This window comes from Lathamus discolor, chromosome 2 (assembly GCF_037157495.1).
Source record: "Lathamus discolor isolate bLatDis1 chromosome 2, bLatDis1.hap1, whole genome shotgun sequence".
Lineage (NCBI taxonomy): Eukaryota > Metazoa > Chordata > Aves > Psittaciformes > Psittacidae > Lathamus > Lathamus discolor.
Genome location: NC_088885.1, coordinates 41,862,759 through 41,881,476, shown reverse-complemented (window position 1 = coordinate 41,881,476; position 18,718 = coordinate 41,862,759). Strand labels below are relative to the sequence as shown.

General features: G+C 38.4%; 1 protein-coding gene across 4 annotated transcripts in view; it reads left to right on the top strand.

The window, feature by feature from the left end:
* ARHGAP21 (Rho GTPase activating protein 21) overlaps positions 1–18,718 on the top strand; it is a 111,107-nt gene that overhangs the window by 37,898 nt on the left and 54,491 nt on the right. For all 4 annotated transcript variants that reach the window (XM_065666595.1, XM_065666593.1, XM_065666594.1 and 1 more), the window contains 2 exons: positions 10,028–10,210; positions 15,666–15,690. Coding sequence is in view for 3 of the 4 variants with exons in the window: in XM_065666593.1 (XP_065522665.1) it covers positions 10,028–10,210; positions 15,666–15,690 (208 nt within the window). In the remaining variant the exon portion in view is untranslated. The remainder of the gene's footprint in view (positions 1–10,027; positions 10,211–15,665; positions 15,691–18,718) is intronic.

The window sequence follows — 18,718 nt, the reverse complement described above, 5'->3', positions numbered from 1 at the left end:
GAAGGTTCTTTTATCATGCATGGAATAACCTCTAACATTACTTCAATGCTGAAGGGCAGAAGCATGTTTTCTTTGTCTCCTGTTTCTGATATTTCAGATTAGACTGTAAGGTGAGGACAAAGCATTTCCTATTCTTAACAAGCAACAACAGAACAAGCAGAGAAGGAAAAGCTTCAATTTAGCTAAATTAAGATCACATGACATTCTGCTGTTATGCTACCAGCCCTGCAGATGTTTCCTTTCTTTCCAGTTTAAGGATGTATGTGTTAAGAGGGGAGGCTTTTGCTAATGAACCTATAAGAAAACAAGGAAGCTCTCAATTTCTTTTTGTTTTTCATGTTTTTTCTGACTAAATTTAATACTATGAACTCCATGTTTATTATTGTAAATACTGCATGCAAGATAAAAACACATTGTGAAAATAGTTTGCATCTCTACTGTGAAGTCTATGCTTTTTACTCTGTTTCTTGGTGATGTTGCTTGGAATTGGCAGTCTGTGGAGTATAATACATGATGTAAACTGAGGTGTACTTAATTAGCTTTGAAAAGGATCTCGGTAAATAGTACAGTTTTTGGATGTGGAAAAGCTACTACAAATATATGTGCACACATAAAAATACAGTATACTTTTAGTGTACATATTTGTATACCATAGATGTTTATCTGGTAGATTATGATCATTTTAATGAGTTAAAGTATGCTAAACTTGCTAGTATCTAGTGTTTAAAGGGAGATCTGATAAGTTAGTTTATGTATGCATCTGCATAATTTGAGGATTAGGTGTTAAGTCTGGAAAAGTCCCATTTGAGCTATGGTGGTGCACTAGTCATGCCAGACGTAATCTTGTTCTTTGTGAAGGTAAGAGCGTACTGCAAAATGTGCAGGTATCAGAACTACAGTATAAGAAAACCAGAGCTTCCCCTGTGTAAAAAAGCTATTTCAAGTCTAGCTAGATTTAATAGGTTGGGATTCTCCCTACTTCAAAGTAGAAAAACTCTTTCTGGATCCCCTCTGGCCTGGGAAGTTGCATGTTCCCTTCATTCAAGCAAGTATGTCCAGCAAGGCTCAGTTTACAGAGCTAATTGGTGTCCCTGTGTTTAATCCAGAGCTAGGTAAACTGAACAATAATAGACACATGGAAACAACATTTTTGAGATCACCCATTTTCAGACTGTCATGTGTCTCTAAATCCTTGAGTAGTTTGCCAGTGTAAAGCCTAATTAGTCGTGATGGTGGAACTTGATTTCACATCAAAAAGATTAGGTTTTTCAGGTATAAGCTTCCTCTAACCGTTGGCTTTCTGTATTTGAGTTCAGGTAAAGTGCAGTATAAATGTGTGAGCATTTAAGGTGAGGAAGGAAAAGTAAGGTTGCTGTTGATAGCCTTCAGCTTTGCTTTTCAGGATTTACAGAGTAGTGATGAGACTGACATGAGAACCAACTGGAATGCTTTACAGAGCAGCCTGTCATGAACAGCAGAACACAGTAAGGAAAGTTTAAGCTGGGTAATAGGCTGCACGTGTGGAGGCTTTTATTGTTTGTTTTCTCTGTGTGCCTTGACCTTATTGAGAATTGAAATACTTTATCTTGAAAATACTGTTTCTCCTTTGGATGGTTGTGTTTACTACAGCAGTAGTTATGAAAGTACATGGAAACGTGTCCCTCTGTCCTCCTTCCACCTCCAAGACAGCTTTGTAGCCTGCATGGTGCACGGTAGTAATGCATGTCTCCCTCCCTGTGCCTCCGAGCCATCTGCTGTGCTGGCACAGACACTTTGGTTTTGAAAGGTTGCAGACTTCCCACTTACTTCATACATTTGGAGTAGTCATATATTGCCTTCTTGAGCCTTTCTCCTTACCTGGGCTTGATTTGAGGATATTATTTATGTATTTTATTGAATTAGGTTATTAATTTCTTAGATGCTTTTCAATGTCTGTGTTGGTGTCCTCACCAATTTCTGCTACAGGCAGGCAGCAACTGCCTTTGTTATTGAGCTAAAAGAATATTCCAGGCTTGTATTCCATCTGGGTAGGATTCACACTCCTAAAAGAAAGTGGTAGGTTTGCTGCCAGAACCACCACCTTGCAAACGCCTGAATTGATTCCGGTTAGTCTCCCCAAAAGGACCTGTTGCTGTGCCCACCTGGGCTTAGTTTAGTGCCATAATGGTGCATTAAAATGATAAAAAGCAGGCTTCTGTGAGGGAGACACCTAGAACTGTGGTCACTCTGTCAAGTGATGTTCACATCTTTATTGCCTTGCCTTTGTTTTGAAATGTCTTGTTATGGCTATTAGCAAGACCCACTGGGGCTGAGTGAGGGTGAGCTGCTCAGAGACATTACATTCTCTGCTGTGGCTGGCGGCCCAGGGCCCGCCTCGTGTGCTACTCAACCAGGGTGAGTAGCACACATGAGAAATAGCATTGCCTATCCTTGGTCTTAGTTTTACGGCAATCACTAGTAAGTTATTTCTGCTTTCTGGTTGTTTGATATTGAAACTATTCATTGCAGTACCTTTCCGTGTGGAGTTATAAAGGATTTTGTTCTGCATAAAGGATCATATTTGTCATTTCATGATCATATTATCATTTTGTTCATAAAGAATCTTGTTCTGTATCACCCTCAGCTGCAACCCGGAAGTGTTTGGTAGTCTTAGGGAATCTTAGCAAATGCACTACATATATGTAACAGCCACTCTGTAAGAGGTGAAGGTGTCCCCTGGTGACTGTTGGAGCTGATGCTTTCCTTGAGTTTCACAGTTGGAGAAGTCGTCCTGTGGAGACTGATTTTTCTTTCTTCTCTCTGCTCCCTACCTTCATAAAGAGCTGCTGCATTAAGAAAGAGCCATGCCCCCCCGCCCCCAAAAGCAGACTGTGACTGTTTTCTGCTGTTAACAATGGCCCCGGAGAGAAGGCCCTGACTGGACCAGTTTTATCTGTCTTTCTTGAATGCTATCTAGTAATGATTGTATGGGTGAGGGCTCAGGCTCCCTTTAGACCTCAGCTTTCTCTTGTGGTGAAAGTGGCTCTTCAGCTGTTTGATCTTTCGAGCTTTGAGGGCTTGTTTACATCTTCATTTCCAGTTTCAGGTGCTTTGTGGCTGGGCACCCTCCTCTTGGTAACTACTGAAAACAGGCTCAGCAGTTACTAGCATTGGGCAACCAAATCATTCTTGCAGCTTTCTTAAATATATAGCACTGAAGCAGACAAGATGGAGACAGCTCCTGACTCTTGCTCCAAGGGTCTTGCTAGTAGTCAGTAGGTCCAGCATGATCTGTTGAGTGGGATCCATTTCCCTGTGGACTGTTCTGCAAAAGAATGGAGCAGCACTTAGGGATATTCTGGGGTAAGAAAGAGTTTCCTCTTCTGTGTTTCAGTATGTCTCTGTGCTTCAAACTGCCTGACTCTTCTGTTCAGAATATGCTCTTACAGTGTCATTCTGTACACAGAAGCCTGTTTATCCCGAATAACTTTCACTACAATCTGGTATGTTGTGGTCATGTTTAGTTTTAGTGAAGTGCTGTTAATAAAAACTCCATGTCAGCGCATAATAAATGTCAGGAGTTGCATAAATATACTGTATATTCTGTTGTGTTACTGTGGAAGTTGTATATTGAGATCTCAACTCATTGGATAGAGGGAAGCTGTTTTAACATTGTAGTGATTTATTTCTACTCAGCAAAGTTCAGTTTGACATACAAACGGGGTGATTACACTTAGCCATGCATAAGTCATGTTCTTATTTCTAAAAGGTAGACAAGATGTCCTTTCTGATTAAATTAGAACTCACAGGCATGCTTAATGGCAGCATTTGGACATGGTAAGAGTTTAGTATTAGAAGGGAGTATGTACACAAGAGTCAGAGATACACAGGCAGACTCTCAAAGCAGAGTTATTTATTGAAAAAATATTTAAGGCAGAGGCTTTGCATACAGACTTCTTTAGAGCCTCAAGGGTGTATAACATCTTGGTATGTGGCGGGAGAAAGAGTCCAAGAGAAGAAAGTCCTACGGAGTTGATACAGCATGTAGGTAGATGCAGCTAATTCATATTTACTATGTATCTGCCTAAGCGTAAATCTAGACATAAATTAAGCAGTAATTAGTAATTATATTTTCTTAACCTTGTTGCTTGTTTAGTGTGAACAGGGTGCCTTGGGGTAGCATGCAAAAATGAGTGCTCTAGTTTGGCACTCAAAATACTGAAATGTGTGGGCTGGTTTGTCAATAAGCTACACAGGCTATTTGTGATGTTAGTAAAGGTGCAGGTTTTTCAGTATTATGCATGTATTGCTGCAGGTACCTTTGGAGTTTAGCTAAAGTTTCTAACCAAGCGTACTGCATACAACAGTTAAAAATTTAATTGATGTCTTTCTTTTTTTTTTCTTCTTTTTTTGCCTCTCTTCCTTTTTACAAATTCTAGATGTGTTTATTTTTTATGGTGTCAGCTAGCATCCAAGATTATATATCTAGGACTTATAAAGGTTTTCTTTTATCCCACCAATTTGCAGACTGATTTTTGAACATCGGCATGGGGTTGGAGATATTGATGGTTATACCTTGTAGCTACTTGGCAAGGACAGAAGATGAGGGGAGAGCACTGTCAGTACATACACCGCCAGGTTATACTTCCTTGCCTGAATTTCTGTCGTCACCAACATTCTGCCTGCCTGTTCAGGGGCAGACTCTAGGATCTTGTTGAGCGTGAAAGTCAGTCAGAAGTTTGAACGAGTGGATATTTGACATGGAGGCCTAATACTGCTACGTAGGTTTTGGAGTTTCTGCATTCCATTTTAATTATTTTTTTTTTTTCTCCTCTTCATAACGTATTTGCTGAGGCTGAAAGTGATAGAACTCATTTGTTTTGAGGGGAAGACTGTCCTGGGTACCTGGAGGAAAGATTTAGTTAAGGTGTCAACTTTGTGTCAGTAATAACTTTCCTTGAACTGGGAATGACCTACATCTCTATAAGATGTTGTTTGTACATTCCAGTTTGATTTAAAGATGTGAGAAATGTTGTATCTCACCATGGCTTGAGACTGTTTCAGTATGTGATCATAGTGTTTGTCTTTGTAAGTGTGACCCATCTACCTTGAAATCCTTGATGTATTAGCTTGAGAACTGAAAGGAAAAGACTTGTTTTGTACCTTGTGTGAATGATCCTGCTTTTGAGGTGCTGCTAAGATAAAATATCAGCTGGCTTTCTCTGGGTGCTGGGTATACCTCCCTATACTGCAAATGAGGCTAGGGAGATAATGCATCTCAAAGAAAAGTTGTATAACCTCTTTTTTTTTTTTTTTTTTTTTTTTTTTTTTGCTGTCTTAAATGTCTGTGTCTTTCAGATGATTCTGAGGGGAAATGTTACAAGCTTTAGGAACACAGGAGCTGTGTGCTGTGGAGGGTTTGTGGTGGTTTTCTAGTATGTCGGAGAACCAGGGAACCATGTGTTCTCCAATGGATTAAATTTTTACTCTGAGATTTTTAAATGCAGGAGTCCAGGTCTGTAACCGCAGGAGAAAATGGTATGGGTCAAGGGGACATGCTGTCCTCTAGCTATTCATTTGCTTCTTCATCTTCTGAAATAAATGGATACTGATAGAGTCAGTAGCTTGTTAATAACTTTATTCAAAAATCGTCAGTGGAAGAACCTGGTTATTACTGAAACAAAGGCTGTTCTGTGGATAACTTTTTCTTGCCATATAAGCAGGATTTTTTTCTTCTGTTCTGTAACTTTAGCCAAAAAAGACTTTTTTTCCTTCTCTTTTACTTTTTAAGGGATCTTATGCTTTGCCCCATTTAAAAACGATCAGACTTCTAGGAAAAACCTTTTCTGTTCAGCATTTATCTGTCTACCCAAATTGCTGTTTCAGGTATCACATTTCTTGGTAGATAGCTACAAGATGAACACTCCTAAACGCAGCTTAAGCAGGCCCTGCTAAGCACAGGCTGTCTCCAAGCTCTTTTTGAGGTATTAATAGGTATGTCCCCTGGTTGGTCTGGTGGGGTTTTCTTCTTTTTACTTCTAATAGAGGTTTAGACTCCAGAAAATAAAGTGTTTGGCTAACCCTTACAGTTGCAATGAGATTTTATTTACATAATTTACTTGTGAAGTGTTCTATGTGGTTAAAAACCCTGAAGTGTTTAAAGATCAGTGTAGAGTAAATCTGGATGCTCGTCCTAAGAGTCTTTAGAACTAATTTTGAACCTGTGCACTGAACACAAAGATGAAGATGAAAATTGGTTATTCACACTAACTTTAAAATGGCTTGAATGATTTATCAAGAATCAGTAGTGCAATATATCAGTGATTTGTGCTCAGTGTTATTCATCTATGAAGGCACTGTTCGGAACTCTGAGAATACTTGTTTATCTGTCTAGATAGTCAAGAATACAGTTCTTTATTGATAGCTTGTATTGCAATTACTTACGACTGTCTCTTAAAGATTTTTACCATGCTCAATATAGGTCTGTAAAATGATCAGAAGATTAAAGATCAGATATGATTTGGAGAGCATGCAAATTGGATGTGTTCAGCTTTTTAATTTTTTTAGATTGATATAATGGGAAATTATTGATTGCAGATTTGCTTTTAATTGGAAATAGTATAATTTACAAACATCAGTGCTGTTTACTGAATTTACATGATTCTTATGTTGTGTGTTAAGCTCCCAGTGATTCATGTAGTTCTTTAAGGTGCCATCTGATATTTTTTTCATGGATGTTTTAATTGCTCAGGAAAAAAGGGTTAAATACAACATTAAAAACAAAGTATGCATTTTACAGTACAGCTATGCATCTGTTGTATATCCTTGAAATTGCATATAACAGGAAATGATGCTTTGAGGTACTTTGTGCAGAAGCCTTGTATGAAGAGCTCCTCAGGGAAATGATGCTTGAATAATTTTTAGTACCCTGGGATTCTTCAATCCTTGAACTTGATTGTATGCATTCTGACTTCAGTTTTGAGTATTGAATCTGTGGTGAAACAAAAATACAGATCTTCAGTAAGGAAATGGCAAAATAATCTCTGGTTTGCTCAATTTTATAGAAAATGAGAATAAAATCATTCATTCTCTTGAAATGCAAATGAGTCTACCCAAAAGACAAATCACCTTAAGGATATGAGATACGTATGTATTCGGAACTTGATTGCTGTAATTTTTGGCTCTAAAGGAAAGCCATGTAGGAACTCTGCCTTCAGTAACACATTCTTGTCAATGCTAAACATCATCTGTTTCTTGCTCGCTGTCTTGAATCCTTGTTTTGTATTCTGTATTTGAAAACTTTCCTTGTTCCTTTCTAAAGCTTCTCTGGCAAGGGATGTTCTGGTGGGTGTGCTGTGCTTGGACATGTCACAGGGTTACTCAACAGATGTTGACTCTTTTACTTCATAATTCAGATTCTTTCTTGTCCGTAGTGGTGGTTGAGAGTTGCTGTTAACTGAACATGTCTCACATTTATTATTAATATTGGCTTCTTACGTTGCCCTGTTGGCCGACCTTGCAGGGGATCCAAGGTTGGCATGAAGATAACCTTTCCCTTCTGACATGCTTTTTCAGAAATAATGATTTGACTAGGGAGTACTGTTGTTCATGGATATCTGTTAGTTCAGCAACTTCTGTGAATGCTGAACGTTTACATGAAATGACACGGAAATGAGAGGTTATCTTTTTTTTCACCACAATCAAATGCTGCATCTCCCATTTCTCACACTTAGTGAAGTTCTCTGTATGACTGTATTTTGAACTTGGGTTACAGTATTTCTATATGTAAACATCAGTGAACAGTTACACGTATTAAAGGTATCTTTTATCCTAATTAGGGAGAGTTTTGTCAGAAAAAAAGATGTCAAGTATATTGTAGACTTACAGTTTTTCAGTGCTAAGTGTATTGCCATTCACATATTTATAACAATAGCTATTTGCTTATTAACATTTTTTGCTGTTGTGTGATACCTGTGGTTGCTCATGCTTGTTCAGAACTCTTGCGTCAAGCATTGCCTATAAATATTTGAGAGGATAAACAAAAGATTGCAAGGGAATGTTAAATAGATGGGTTGCCTGTCACTTCATGGAGGAAATCACTGTCATATTTTAGAGGCTGATGATATTTTTTTTATTCAGAGTTATTTCTTTTGCCAGTTTACTGGGATCAAAATGTTCTTACTGGCTCCAGTTTCCGCTCATATCATGAGACTGAAAGACTGAGAAGGGCCATTTATTTGTGCAGAACTGAAAAAATGCTGTTATGTTTAGAAGCTGAACAGATTGTTGGGGAACAACTCAATAACAAACTCCATCCTTAGGCTAAAGGATTATGTGGCTTTCACCTTAATCTTTGCATTGATTGAACTCTAAATTAAAGCACTTATCTTGGCAGTTCCACAGTTCTTGCTCTTTTTTTGTTAGTCATCTAATTGCAGAGTCTTTCCAGTTTCTCACTAATACTCTAAAACATGAATGAAGATGATAGATGAGGGCAGACTAGGCTGAGATTGAGTCCTGTTTATTGCTTCTCTTCCCCAAATGTGCTGATAATCGTTCCAGACTGTTCAGAGGGGCAGTCTTGTCAGGATGCTTTGGATTCTCTGCATTTTCTGGTTCCAGAAGTAGAACCAAGACCCTGCTCCATTTGTTTGTTCTCCTTGCTGAAGACCAGGGTTGTTGGGGCCTGGTCTTTGAAGCACTGGCTGGTATTTCCTTGTCTTCCCTGTTGGACATACCAAGATGTGGGTTTTCAAGGACAAACCATAGCATCTGTAGAAATGTGTCATTTTTACATACCTGAATGCAGAGTATTATTCTGATGGGTTAACTATCTCACCAAGCAGCTTCAACATGTTGCTTATAGTAATATGTGTTACTGTCATTGTGGTTAGAGTAGAAATGCTTTGTCCTTTCTGTAGATGTTGATTGGAGTTGGCTGGACCTACCTTGCCAGTAAGCATTGCAGTTTGAGATCCCGGATGTAAGACTAAAGCAAAAGGGATTATTTGGAGCAGCCAAGGGAGAAGACCAAGCAGTAAATTCTGACACGTATCAGCTAGTTCCTGAGCCACAGCAGCAGAGCTACAAGAGGACAAGAAGACTATTATTTCTGTTTGAATACCCTTTGAATAGGCTATAGGCTGTGGTATCTAAATTTGTTTCATGCATCATTGAACTAGAATATTTAGAGGAGGGTCATAGGCTTTTGCATGCTTACTTTGTATGTCTTCTGCCTTTAATTTGAAATGTTGTGTGTGGTGTGGCACTCACTTTTAAAATCAAAAAGAAAGATTTTTTTTTTCTTTATATAATAGTATGTTTCTTGAGTCGTAGTTATATAAAATTACCCTTAAGAAAATAGAACCCACAAGATGTCTTATTATGCATAAGACAAGGCATTGCAGTAGGACTGTAAAAAGAAACACACAAGTAAAAAAGTCTAGTTTAGAATTCTCATATTGAAATGTTCACAGAAAGTAGCTAAAGGTGGAGGAAGCAAAGGTGAAGTCAAGAGATAATGACTGGAGAAAAAGTACGTCTTGCTGAGGAAGCCTAACCAGTTGACTAAGTTATTCAATTCCGTTTTACTTGTTTTAAGTGAGGAGATACCAGTCAAGAAAACTATGCTTGCACTGTACGTGAGGAAAAGAGGAGTTGTTTTGTACACGTGTGTGTGAGCTATGTGCACTCAGAAATGGGATCCCAGAAGACACATTTGTATCTACAGTAGAAAACAAATAAAACATGCAAGCTGTACACGTTTCTTGCATTTCATTTTAGCCTTTCACTGTTATACTTTGACTTTCTTAATATCAAACTTCATTTAAAATTGAAGGTTAATTTTGTATATAATGTGATCAGAGGTGTAGTGCCGTAAGGGGAGCTACTTTACATTATACATTTATTTTGATAAGTGATCATCAGGGTGTGTTGGTTATGCGGAAAAATTGTATTTTTAAGTGCACATGAATATTTTGGGGGGAGAGGGGTTTGTTTGTTTTAAATTACCCAAATTACAATTCTTTATGTGTCTCTCTTATTTTAGGCGTCAAAAAACAAAGATGGAAAAGAGCAGAGTGAAGCTGTATCACCCTCGGAGGAAGAAGAAACTTTCTCATGGCCTGGTCCCAAAACTGTTGTGCTTAGGAGGACATCTCAGGGTTTTGGCTTCACCTTAAGACACTTCATAGTTTACCCTCCAGAATCTGCAGTTCAGTTTTCTTTTAAAGTAAGTGAAATTAGTAAAGAAGCACTTCTATATAGCTTTATTACACTTCTGAGGGTAAAAAATCCAGTATGCTTGGAAGTAAACATAAGTATAGATGTGCTTTCACATGTGTGTAAGGTGGGTGGGCCATTTACTTCATTATGTGATAGATGTGTGCACTGATCTGGTCCAGGAAAATGCAGTTGACTGAGTACAAGTTTACCTGAGTTAAAATGTTTGTTACCATGGGTAAGACCAGTGATTATTGCAGAATATGAAACTTTCTCTGGACAATTTATTGCATTTTTATTTTGTACCCAAAGCCAGTGTCATTATTTCCTTTAATAGTGATAGAATTTTGAATATTGAGAAAGGGTTTTTCTAGTGAGTTCAAATAACATTTGTTCGTTTCAGAGTCATCAAGTATGGAAGTTCTCATCATCCGTGCTGCCTCTTAGTTTTGCTTTTGCTTTTCCACTTAGGTGGAAGAATAGATTCTTACCAAGATGGGGAATGGGTGCCGAAGCTTCACACTCTTTCCAGATAGTTAATTGACTTGTGTCTTTGCAAGAGTCTTTCATTAAAGTTACCCTTTTTGCCTGTTCTCTGTGGCTATAAGATTTCTTTTGAAGTAGGAAAAGCTTTGCAGGACAAAGTTGGCACATTTTTCTAGTTAACTTCATCTCTTCAGTCTGCACTTGAATGCCCAGATTCTTTGCCCTTGACAAGGAGTCACTGAAGCTAACTGGAAGTGAGACTATTCGCAGTATCAGGTGATCCAAGTATTTCTGCCCTTCAACACAGGTTATAGAGAGTCAGCCAAGAGCAATCTCTGGTTGAATTCCAATAAGAAACAGAGGAAGGAGGGTGGAGAAGCCTTAGCTGAGCAGAATTAATTATGTGCACTTGTTAGCATCTCCCAACAATGCTATTCATGCTGAGGGTGAAGATAAACAGCATGAGCAGGATTAATCTCCTTAATTAAGAAGTGACTGGATAGGTTTCTTCCTGAATGTATCACTAGGTCTCTGAGGAGGTCAGTATCTTTTTCACATACAAAAGGAGACAGGCAGAAGGAAGGGCAAGTAATAGGGAAAAAAAGAGAAAAGATGTGTCAGCCCCTCCCCTCCATTTCACACCTGATGGTGTCTGAGAGTATGTAGTGAGCCTGATACCTGTAAATCCTGAGATGTCTTGGAAGTTCTGTCTCCCTCTTTTTCTGCAAGAGATCTCTTAGTGCCTTTTTTTTTTTCCTGTTTCTTCTCCAATATTCCAGAATCTGAGTAATTCATTCCTATTTCTGTCTAGTTTTATTTGAAAATGAAAATAATGAGATTGTTTTAATATCTGTAATACCTTTATTAGGGATTCAGATAAATCTAAAGATGCTAAGATTCATTTGCACAGAGTGAAATACACCTCTTGTCAGCCTTATCCTGACATGAGGCAAATCTTGATTTCTCTGCCCTTCAGTCCCCTACTAGTTTCTCAGAGACACAGTCCTTTCATTATTCCAAGCGTCAGCCTAATGATGGCATTTCCCTATAGATCAGTGTAAAGGTCTTTTTTTACCACAGAGAAGGCTTTGCGTTCTAGCTCCTTTCCTTAGACTTCGTGCAAGGCAAGCTTTTTTGTTAATACCCACTCTTGGTTCCAATTCAGAAACACCTAGTAAAATTTTCTGCTTTGAAAGTTTGGCTCCTGTTGCTTGCAGTTTGTGTGCCTTTGAACAAGTTGTTGACAGGTCAAGTGGAATCCTTTGGGGAGAAGAGGACAAGACTCCTCACATGGGGAGAACAGTGGGTATCTGTAGGACAGAGAGCATATAATGCTCCTAGATGGCAGCATGTAGTAAAGCTCACACTACAGCTGGATATTCTGTGAGAAGGGGAAGAAAAACTTCCTACAGGCTGGAGAAGGATGCAGCTTGGAAAGCCGCTGAGGTGAATTTTCTTGGAAGCAAAGAATCCTACCCCAAAGGATGTATTGAGTGGAGAAGAGAGGATGTTAATTTATGCACGTCTTTAATTAATGTCCTGGGTTCAGATGCATATCTTTAATAATCTGTTCTCTGCGTGGGTGTATTTGAGGTATTGGGGGTTTATTTACTTACTAAGAAGTTCAGTGTTCTGGTTGTTAATCTAATAAAACCTGTGTTCAGTTGAAAAGCCTTTTGGTTTTAGTTTTCTGAGGAGCTCACTGCAAGAAAGAGGGCTAGGCTGAGAATTCCGAAATACATTTGTCTTTTAATATATTAACACATAGTAGTACCTGCCTTGAGTTATTGTCAGTACTTCAGGTGATTCTTCAGTTCTGCAGGGAAGGTAAACCTTCCCGTAACATTTCCCAGACTGGTGGTACAACTTTCCCTTGGTATTCGCTAGAGAGATTGCTGTGAGGCTTTCTCCTCCTGATACTCAGAAGTACAGAGCGCCAGATTAGCAGAATGAGGTCACTTTTGTGCAGAAGCAAAGTCCAGCTTACTGTCAGACACATGAAATTCTACTTACCCGGTCCATCTCATGGATGTTTCTAAATGTTGCAGAACTTCAGCAAGGATTTCTTTTGTTTCAGTGCTGATCAGAAAAATAAACAGTGCTGAACTTTTGTTATTCATGATGCTGCTGATATTTTCTAAAAAGGAAGAACTGTTCAAAACCTGAGTAAAACAGGTGGAGTCATGTTAACCCAGAGACTTAGGGTTTGGTGAGGGTAAACTCTAGTTGCAGATATTTCCAGCCTTATGTGTTACAAAGCAGACATCTGCCTTTCTTGGGCTTCCACTGCTATCAACGTGAAACTACAGTTCCTGGTAAAGTAGCTATACCAGTGCTCTAACTGGTACTATGGGCTACCTCAGTTACATGTGAAACACAGTTATGCAACACACGAATAAGCATCGTGAGTTTCAAGAATAAAACTGGATACTTTAGTGACAAGGGAACAGTGACCTGCGCAACTGCGTATGAAGGGCATTCATAAAGCTTTGTTTTCTCCATTTACATCTGAATGGAAAACAGGCCATATGTGGTGTCATCAAAATGATTGAACATGATTGATCATAATCAGTTCAGAGAAGTATCTCTTGTATTTTAATCCTGAATATCAGTATGCTAGATTTAATTTACACTCTTTATATTTTTATTACATATATTCTATTTTTATACTAGATTTACTTTCATTTAACATTCAATATGTACATAGTACTGCAGGTCAAGGTCAAATTCAGGGTATTGTGCTAAGTTCTAGTATCTTTTCATGGTTCCTGCACAAGACAGCTAATTAACTACAAGTCAAGGGTGTCTTTGTAATTTTTATTAATTAAATAATTTGTAAACATTAGGATGGAGAACACTTTTGGAAGAAAGTGTTGTCTGGTAGGTTTGTTGGGAGGGACAGCCCTGTGTGAAGGACAGTGTGAAAGATGATCTTGGAAACTGTGGTTTAACACATTTCATTTTGGCAGAAGTACTTGGCTATGCTTGTGTGGGGCCACACACCGAACTGGGAATAGCTGCACATTCCGGAATAACCCATTATGTATTCTCCTTGCTTCCCATGCTTCCTTTCCCTTAAGAAAGTGAATAGGGAGTGCATGAAAGATTTCTTAAGCTAGCATTGCAAAAAGCTTACATGAAATTATGCTGTTAATTAACAGATGTTTATTAGGATTTGTTAGTCAGCAGCACGAGGATATTTTTGCATATGAAGTCTGTTCTCCATGTTCAGTCAGAGAAGCAAGAAGATGATAAAAGAAAATCTTCTCTTTAGGTATGGAAGCAGCATATACTAACATTGTGCAGGTGTAAGAGGTAAATACAGGAGGGAAAGGTAATTCCAAAACATCTGCGTTATAAAGCATTCAGGTTTTAAATGCCTGAGCTCACTGGCTTGATACCATGAAAAAACGGTGTTTTGCAGCTGTCTTTTATTACAGAGCTTTGCATACCCCGTGACAAACTGATAAACCCGCTGCAGTATTTCATAAATGACAGCATCTCTATATTAGATAACTTTTCAATTCCATCATTATTTTTGTTTGTTTTATAGCGTCAAACCAGGTAGCCTTCCCTATGCATGACCCCTGTTTTCCAGACTATCAGCTCTAATATTCAAAGACCTAAAGATGTGTTTTTTCACTTGACAGGTTGGGTGGAAACTAGAGACATGCAGATGTTAGCCTTTTTGAACTCTTTGCTGCTGATCAGAGTTCAAAACCAGGTGGCTGTTACAGGGCTTCAAGAGATACAGTGATAAATTTTAACAGTATTCATTTACTAGTGTGGTACTTTTACCAAATTAGTGAGCAGGCAGGACAAGCTTAAGGTTATATTGTTTGCTGCTGTTAGAGTTTGGGTGATAGTGACAATAATGGTGGCTTTTAAAAAGTATAATGAGTACTAGTTTTTTAACTCAGTGTTTTGGGGTTTTCCTGTGTTGATTTTCGGTTTGGTTTTTTTTTTTGTTTGTTTTTTTTTTTTCTTAAAGTTACCTTTCTGTGGTATCTTATAAAAAGGCCCAGCAGAACTTTTGTACATCCTGCAGGAAATGTGTTGCACCTAGGAGAGAGTTGTCTCATGCTCGTCATTATAGTGTTCATATGCAGGTCTTAACTCTCTTTCTTCAAGTCTTTTTCTCTTCAGGCCTTTTTCTTTTGAATGTCTTGCTCAGATCAGCTTACAGTTGCTTCAGAAATATTTAGTATGAAAAATATAGTGATTTGTCTTTAAATGCAAAGAGCTAGAAGTTTGGAATTAATCCATTTAAAGGCAGGAGGAAGTATATAGATGAAAATAACTTCTGCGATCATCTCCTTGCTTCTCTTTCCTTCAGGATGAAGCTGTTCAATTAGCTGAGGTGAACTGCTGGAAATACTTGCCGAATAGTACATAAATATTAGTCTAAGAAATTATACTTAAATTGGAAAGCTATACTTAAATGCCGTGAAAGCTAGAGTTGAGAAAGAAAAGGCATCTTTACGTCCTTAAACAATTGGGGTAGTAGTAGCGAAAGCAAAACAAACTTATACTGCAAATTTCAGGAAGCATACTCAGAGCTTGCAAAATACTTTGTGTCTCTTGCATATTGTTTAGCTTTGAATCCTTAGGTGATTAAAGTATAACCTCTCCTGCCTGGCTTTCAGGGTGGAAACATGCTTGCAGCAACACAAAGTGCAGCGTTAGGCTTCATGGCAATGTTTCGAGGGTTTTGGTATGCTACATTTGTCTTCAGCTAATGCTGTCCATGTTGTTTCTGTGGGAAGGTTTCCTAAAGCTGCTTAGTTTTTAAGACGGGTATAACTGCATTTTCAGAACGAAAACCTTAATTCTGTAAAGTTGAATATTTGTAAAAGTGCAAGGTAGCAGAATGCAGACTTCATCTTACAAGTTCACTGCAAGTCTTCATAGCTAATAGATGCCTGTGCATTGTTTTCCATTTATTGAATTTTTAACATGAATTCTTTCTTTTTCCTTAGGATGAAGAGAATGGGAATAGACAAGGTATGTCTTAGTTTCATTCTTCCACAGATCCAATATGTTGAGCACTTCAGCTGTGTAATACATTTCACTAGCTATCTAAGAATTTGAAATGTATGATCACTTCCATCAAGCTCATTGAATTTCATGGCATTGGAGCAAAAGAAAGAAAATACCTGTCTTTTATCTTCACCTGTTTAGTGTAGGTGTTTGTTGGACACTATGTTTATTAAAATGTGCTGTATCACTTCTGTGCTGCGTAGATATCAGCTTGTCATGTATATGACAAGAAGACAAGAAACCTCTTTAGTACTAAAGTTTCACACTCTTAATTTGATCTGCATGTAAGATCCAGAGTTATCTGTGCGAAGTACTATTGTAAAGGGTTTGAGTCTCATGGATACATTTATATACATGCAGTTTAGAGTGCTTGAGAGCCGTCAGTGTGAAATTTTAATTTTGCTGCAGCTTACTCTAATAAAAGCAACACGTTAAGTATATAAAACCTCATGTAGGTTGTGATGGTAAAAATGATCCACAGAAGTGGTATACAACTGTTCTAAAAACAGAAGGTAAAAAAATGTTACCCCATTAGCTTCATGATGCTTTCTTCAGTATGTAATAGCACTGATCTAACTTATTTCATCAGTTTTGATACTCTTATGTGCATTTTAAGAGACCCATGAAACATGCTTCAGTGATGTCAGATAAGATGCGTGAATAAAATTCTTGCACTTGGTTTAGGAGAGATGGAAAAATCACTTATTTTGAGGTTATGCCTGTCAGTCATGTGTTCCATCCTGTTGCGCCCCCCCATTTTCATAGATTTTCTCCTCTCACATTGCCTGTGTCTGCTCTTTGTGCTACATCTCAGTCCCACTTAATTTAAATTTCTGTTTGGTATTTAGCTACTTTTTCATCCACAGTCCCTTTTGCTGATGTCTTACTTTTTCCTTTAAAAAGCGAAAAATGTGTTAAGTAAGGAAATGAGGTTTTCAGGTTGAGAGCCCTGTCCCACTTTCTGTGGTTCCCAGAATCTCATGATGGTAAGGCACACAGCAGAGATGGCATTAGCTGCATATGCAAGTGTAATGTGATTCATTGGGCAGTGCTGTGCAATTCAGTGAGGACGGGCCTGTTCAAAGGCGGGACCTTTGCTCAGACAGCATAGGGCAAATGCTTGTTTCACTGGTGGGTTACAATTTTCTTTAAACTGTAGCAGAAAATGGTACCTGGTTTTAGTGTACTTTTAAAAATCTCATTTGTTTGGAAGACAGAGAACATGTCTCAACTTGTGTTTCAGGTTTTGAGGGCTCTTTTTTTGTGTAACTGTGATCTATTAGAAGCTTTCTGGGAAGTATGAATTTGCTTGAACTTCCTTACTTTTCTCTTGGAAGCAGGTGAGTTCATACATTTCATCCACTCTTTACTCAGCTGTTGTCATCTGCTTGTTAAACAGTGAGAAGTCAGTATTTTCCTGTTCCTCATCACCCACTATTCACTCCCCAAACTTGTAACCTCCTTTGTGCCTTTTGGCATATAAAAATAAAAGCATAATCTTCTAGGAAGCGAAAGGAGTCAATCCTCTGTGCCATACCAGCATGGAAGATACCACTGTGGTCTGGAAAATGTGCTGCAATATACTTCTCACATGGAGCACTGGGTCAGCTAAAGATAAACAGACCCACATTTGTATCGAAAATGTTACCCGAGATCTGTTTTTCAGTAGATGAACAGCAGTAAACAAATATATTAGATTTGCTATGAGAGCGGTGCAGGTGGGAGCAAGATTACTTTCTGGAAATTTTCGTGTAGCTACTTAAACTATGAATCATAGCTCAACTATTGCTTATTTATAGCAACATAGTACGTTTTATGCCTTGAAATACAGATTAGAGGGCACAAAGTGCTCTGGGAAGATAACATTCTCATTAGCAGGAGAGAAGGTTGGACTTGTGCTCCTTCTGGAAAGGGAAGATACGACTTTGAGGTGGAGTATGTAGGTGTCAGTAGAACTTAACCTGCCAGTTCTGTGTATTACACCTTTAAACATAACAAAATGGGACAAAGTCTGTAAGACATTTTTCTCCAGCATTTAGCCTGGTCTTGGGGGGTGGGAGTGAATGAAATGATGTCTGTTTACATTGCTACAAGTTGTTCCTCTTCCCAAATGAGGTGTGTAGGTAGCCTGTGAGGAGAAAATCGGGAAAAGCGTATCTGACTTTTCATGTTCACAAACATCATGTTAATTTAGCAAAAGTGGATACGCCAGAAATTCTGTGAAGGATTATCACAAGGATTCTTAAAATAATTAACACTGGAAGATCAGATCGAGCTACTTTGGAGCAGCAGGAAGCTGCTTGTTTGGCTGATGGCTGTGGCTGGAAGGGGTCCCTTGATGCTGAAGCACCAGTTGCTTCCGCAGCTTGAAGAACAGCTGGGCAGGGTGCAGTGCGTATGTCGTGCAGAGGAGCCATCTAGTGGCAAATTTCATGTATTTTCTTTCAAATTTGGTGGGAAAACTTGCCTGTGTGAAGCTCTGTGTTAATTAACAATGAAAGTATCGTAATGATAATAGTTTTTCTTTTGAAGCTTGTCGATGGTAATTCGCTTAATTCATTTGAGCTTTCCTTATGAAGCTAAGAGGATTCGAGCTTTCCATTTTTGTGAAGCAGTGTGCACCAGTGCAAAATTGTCTTTTTCTTTATCAATTTTGAGTGAAGGTTTCTAATTACTTGCACTTTCCGCTTTGCCCTTCTCACAGGTTAAGCTTACCTTTAGAAATAGATATTTTTGTCAGGTTCAGCATTTGCAGGTTTGAGTAGGTGAGTGTGGAGAAGAGCACCTCTATTGCTATTGCCTTTTATGGGAAGCACTCGAATATTTTTTTCAAAGGAGCCGAGTACCTAATTAGGCCTAGAGGGCAGAAGATAAAAGGATGTGCTAGGTTTGATGTGTTCTAACAGTGAAATGAATATTTTTATCTGGCTTTATGTTCTGGTATAGAATTTTAGGGCAACTTTCTTAGTATATATTTAGATTGTGCTCCTGG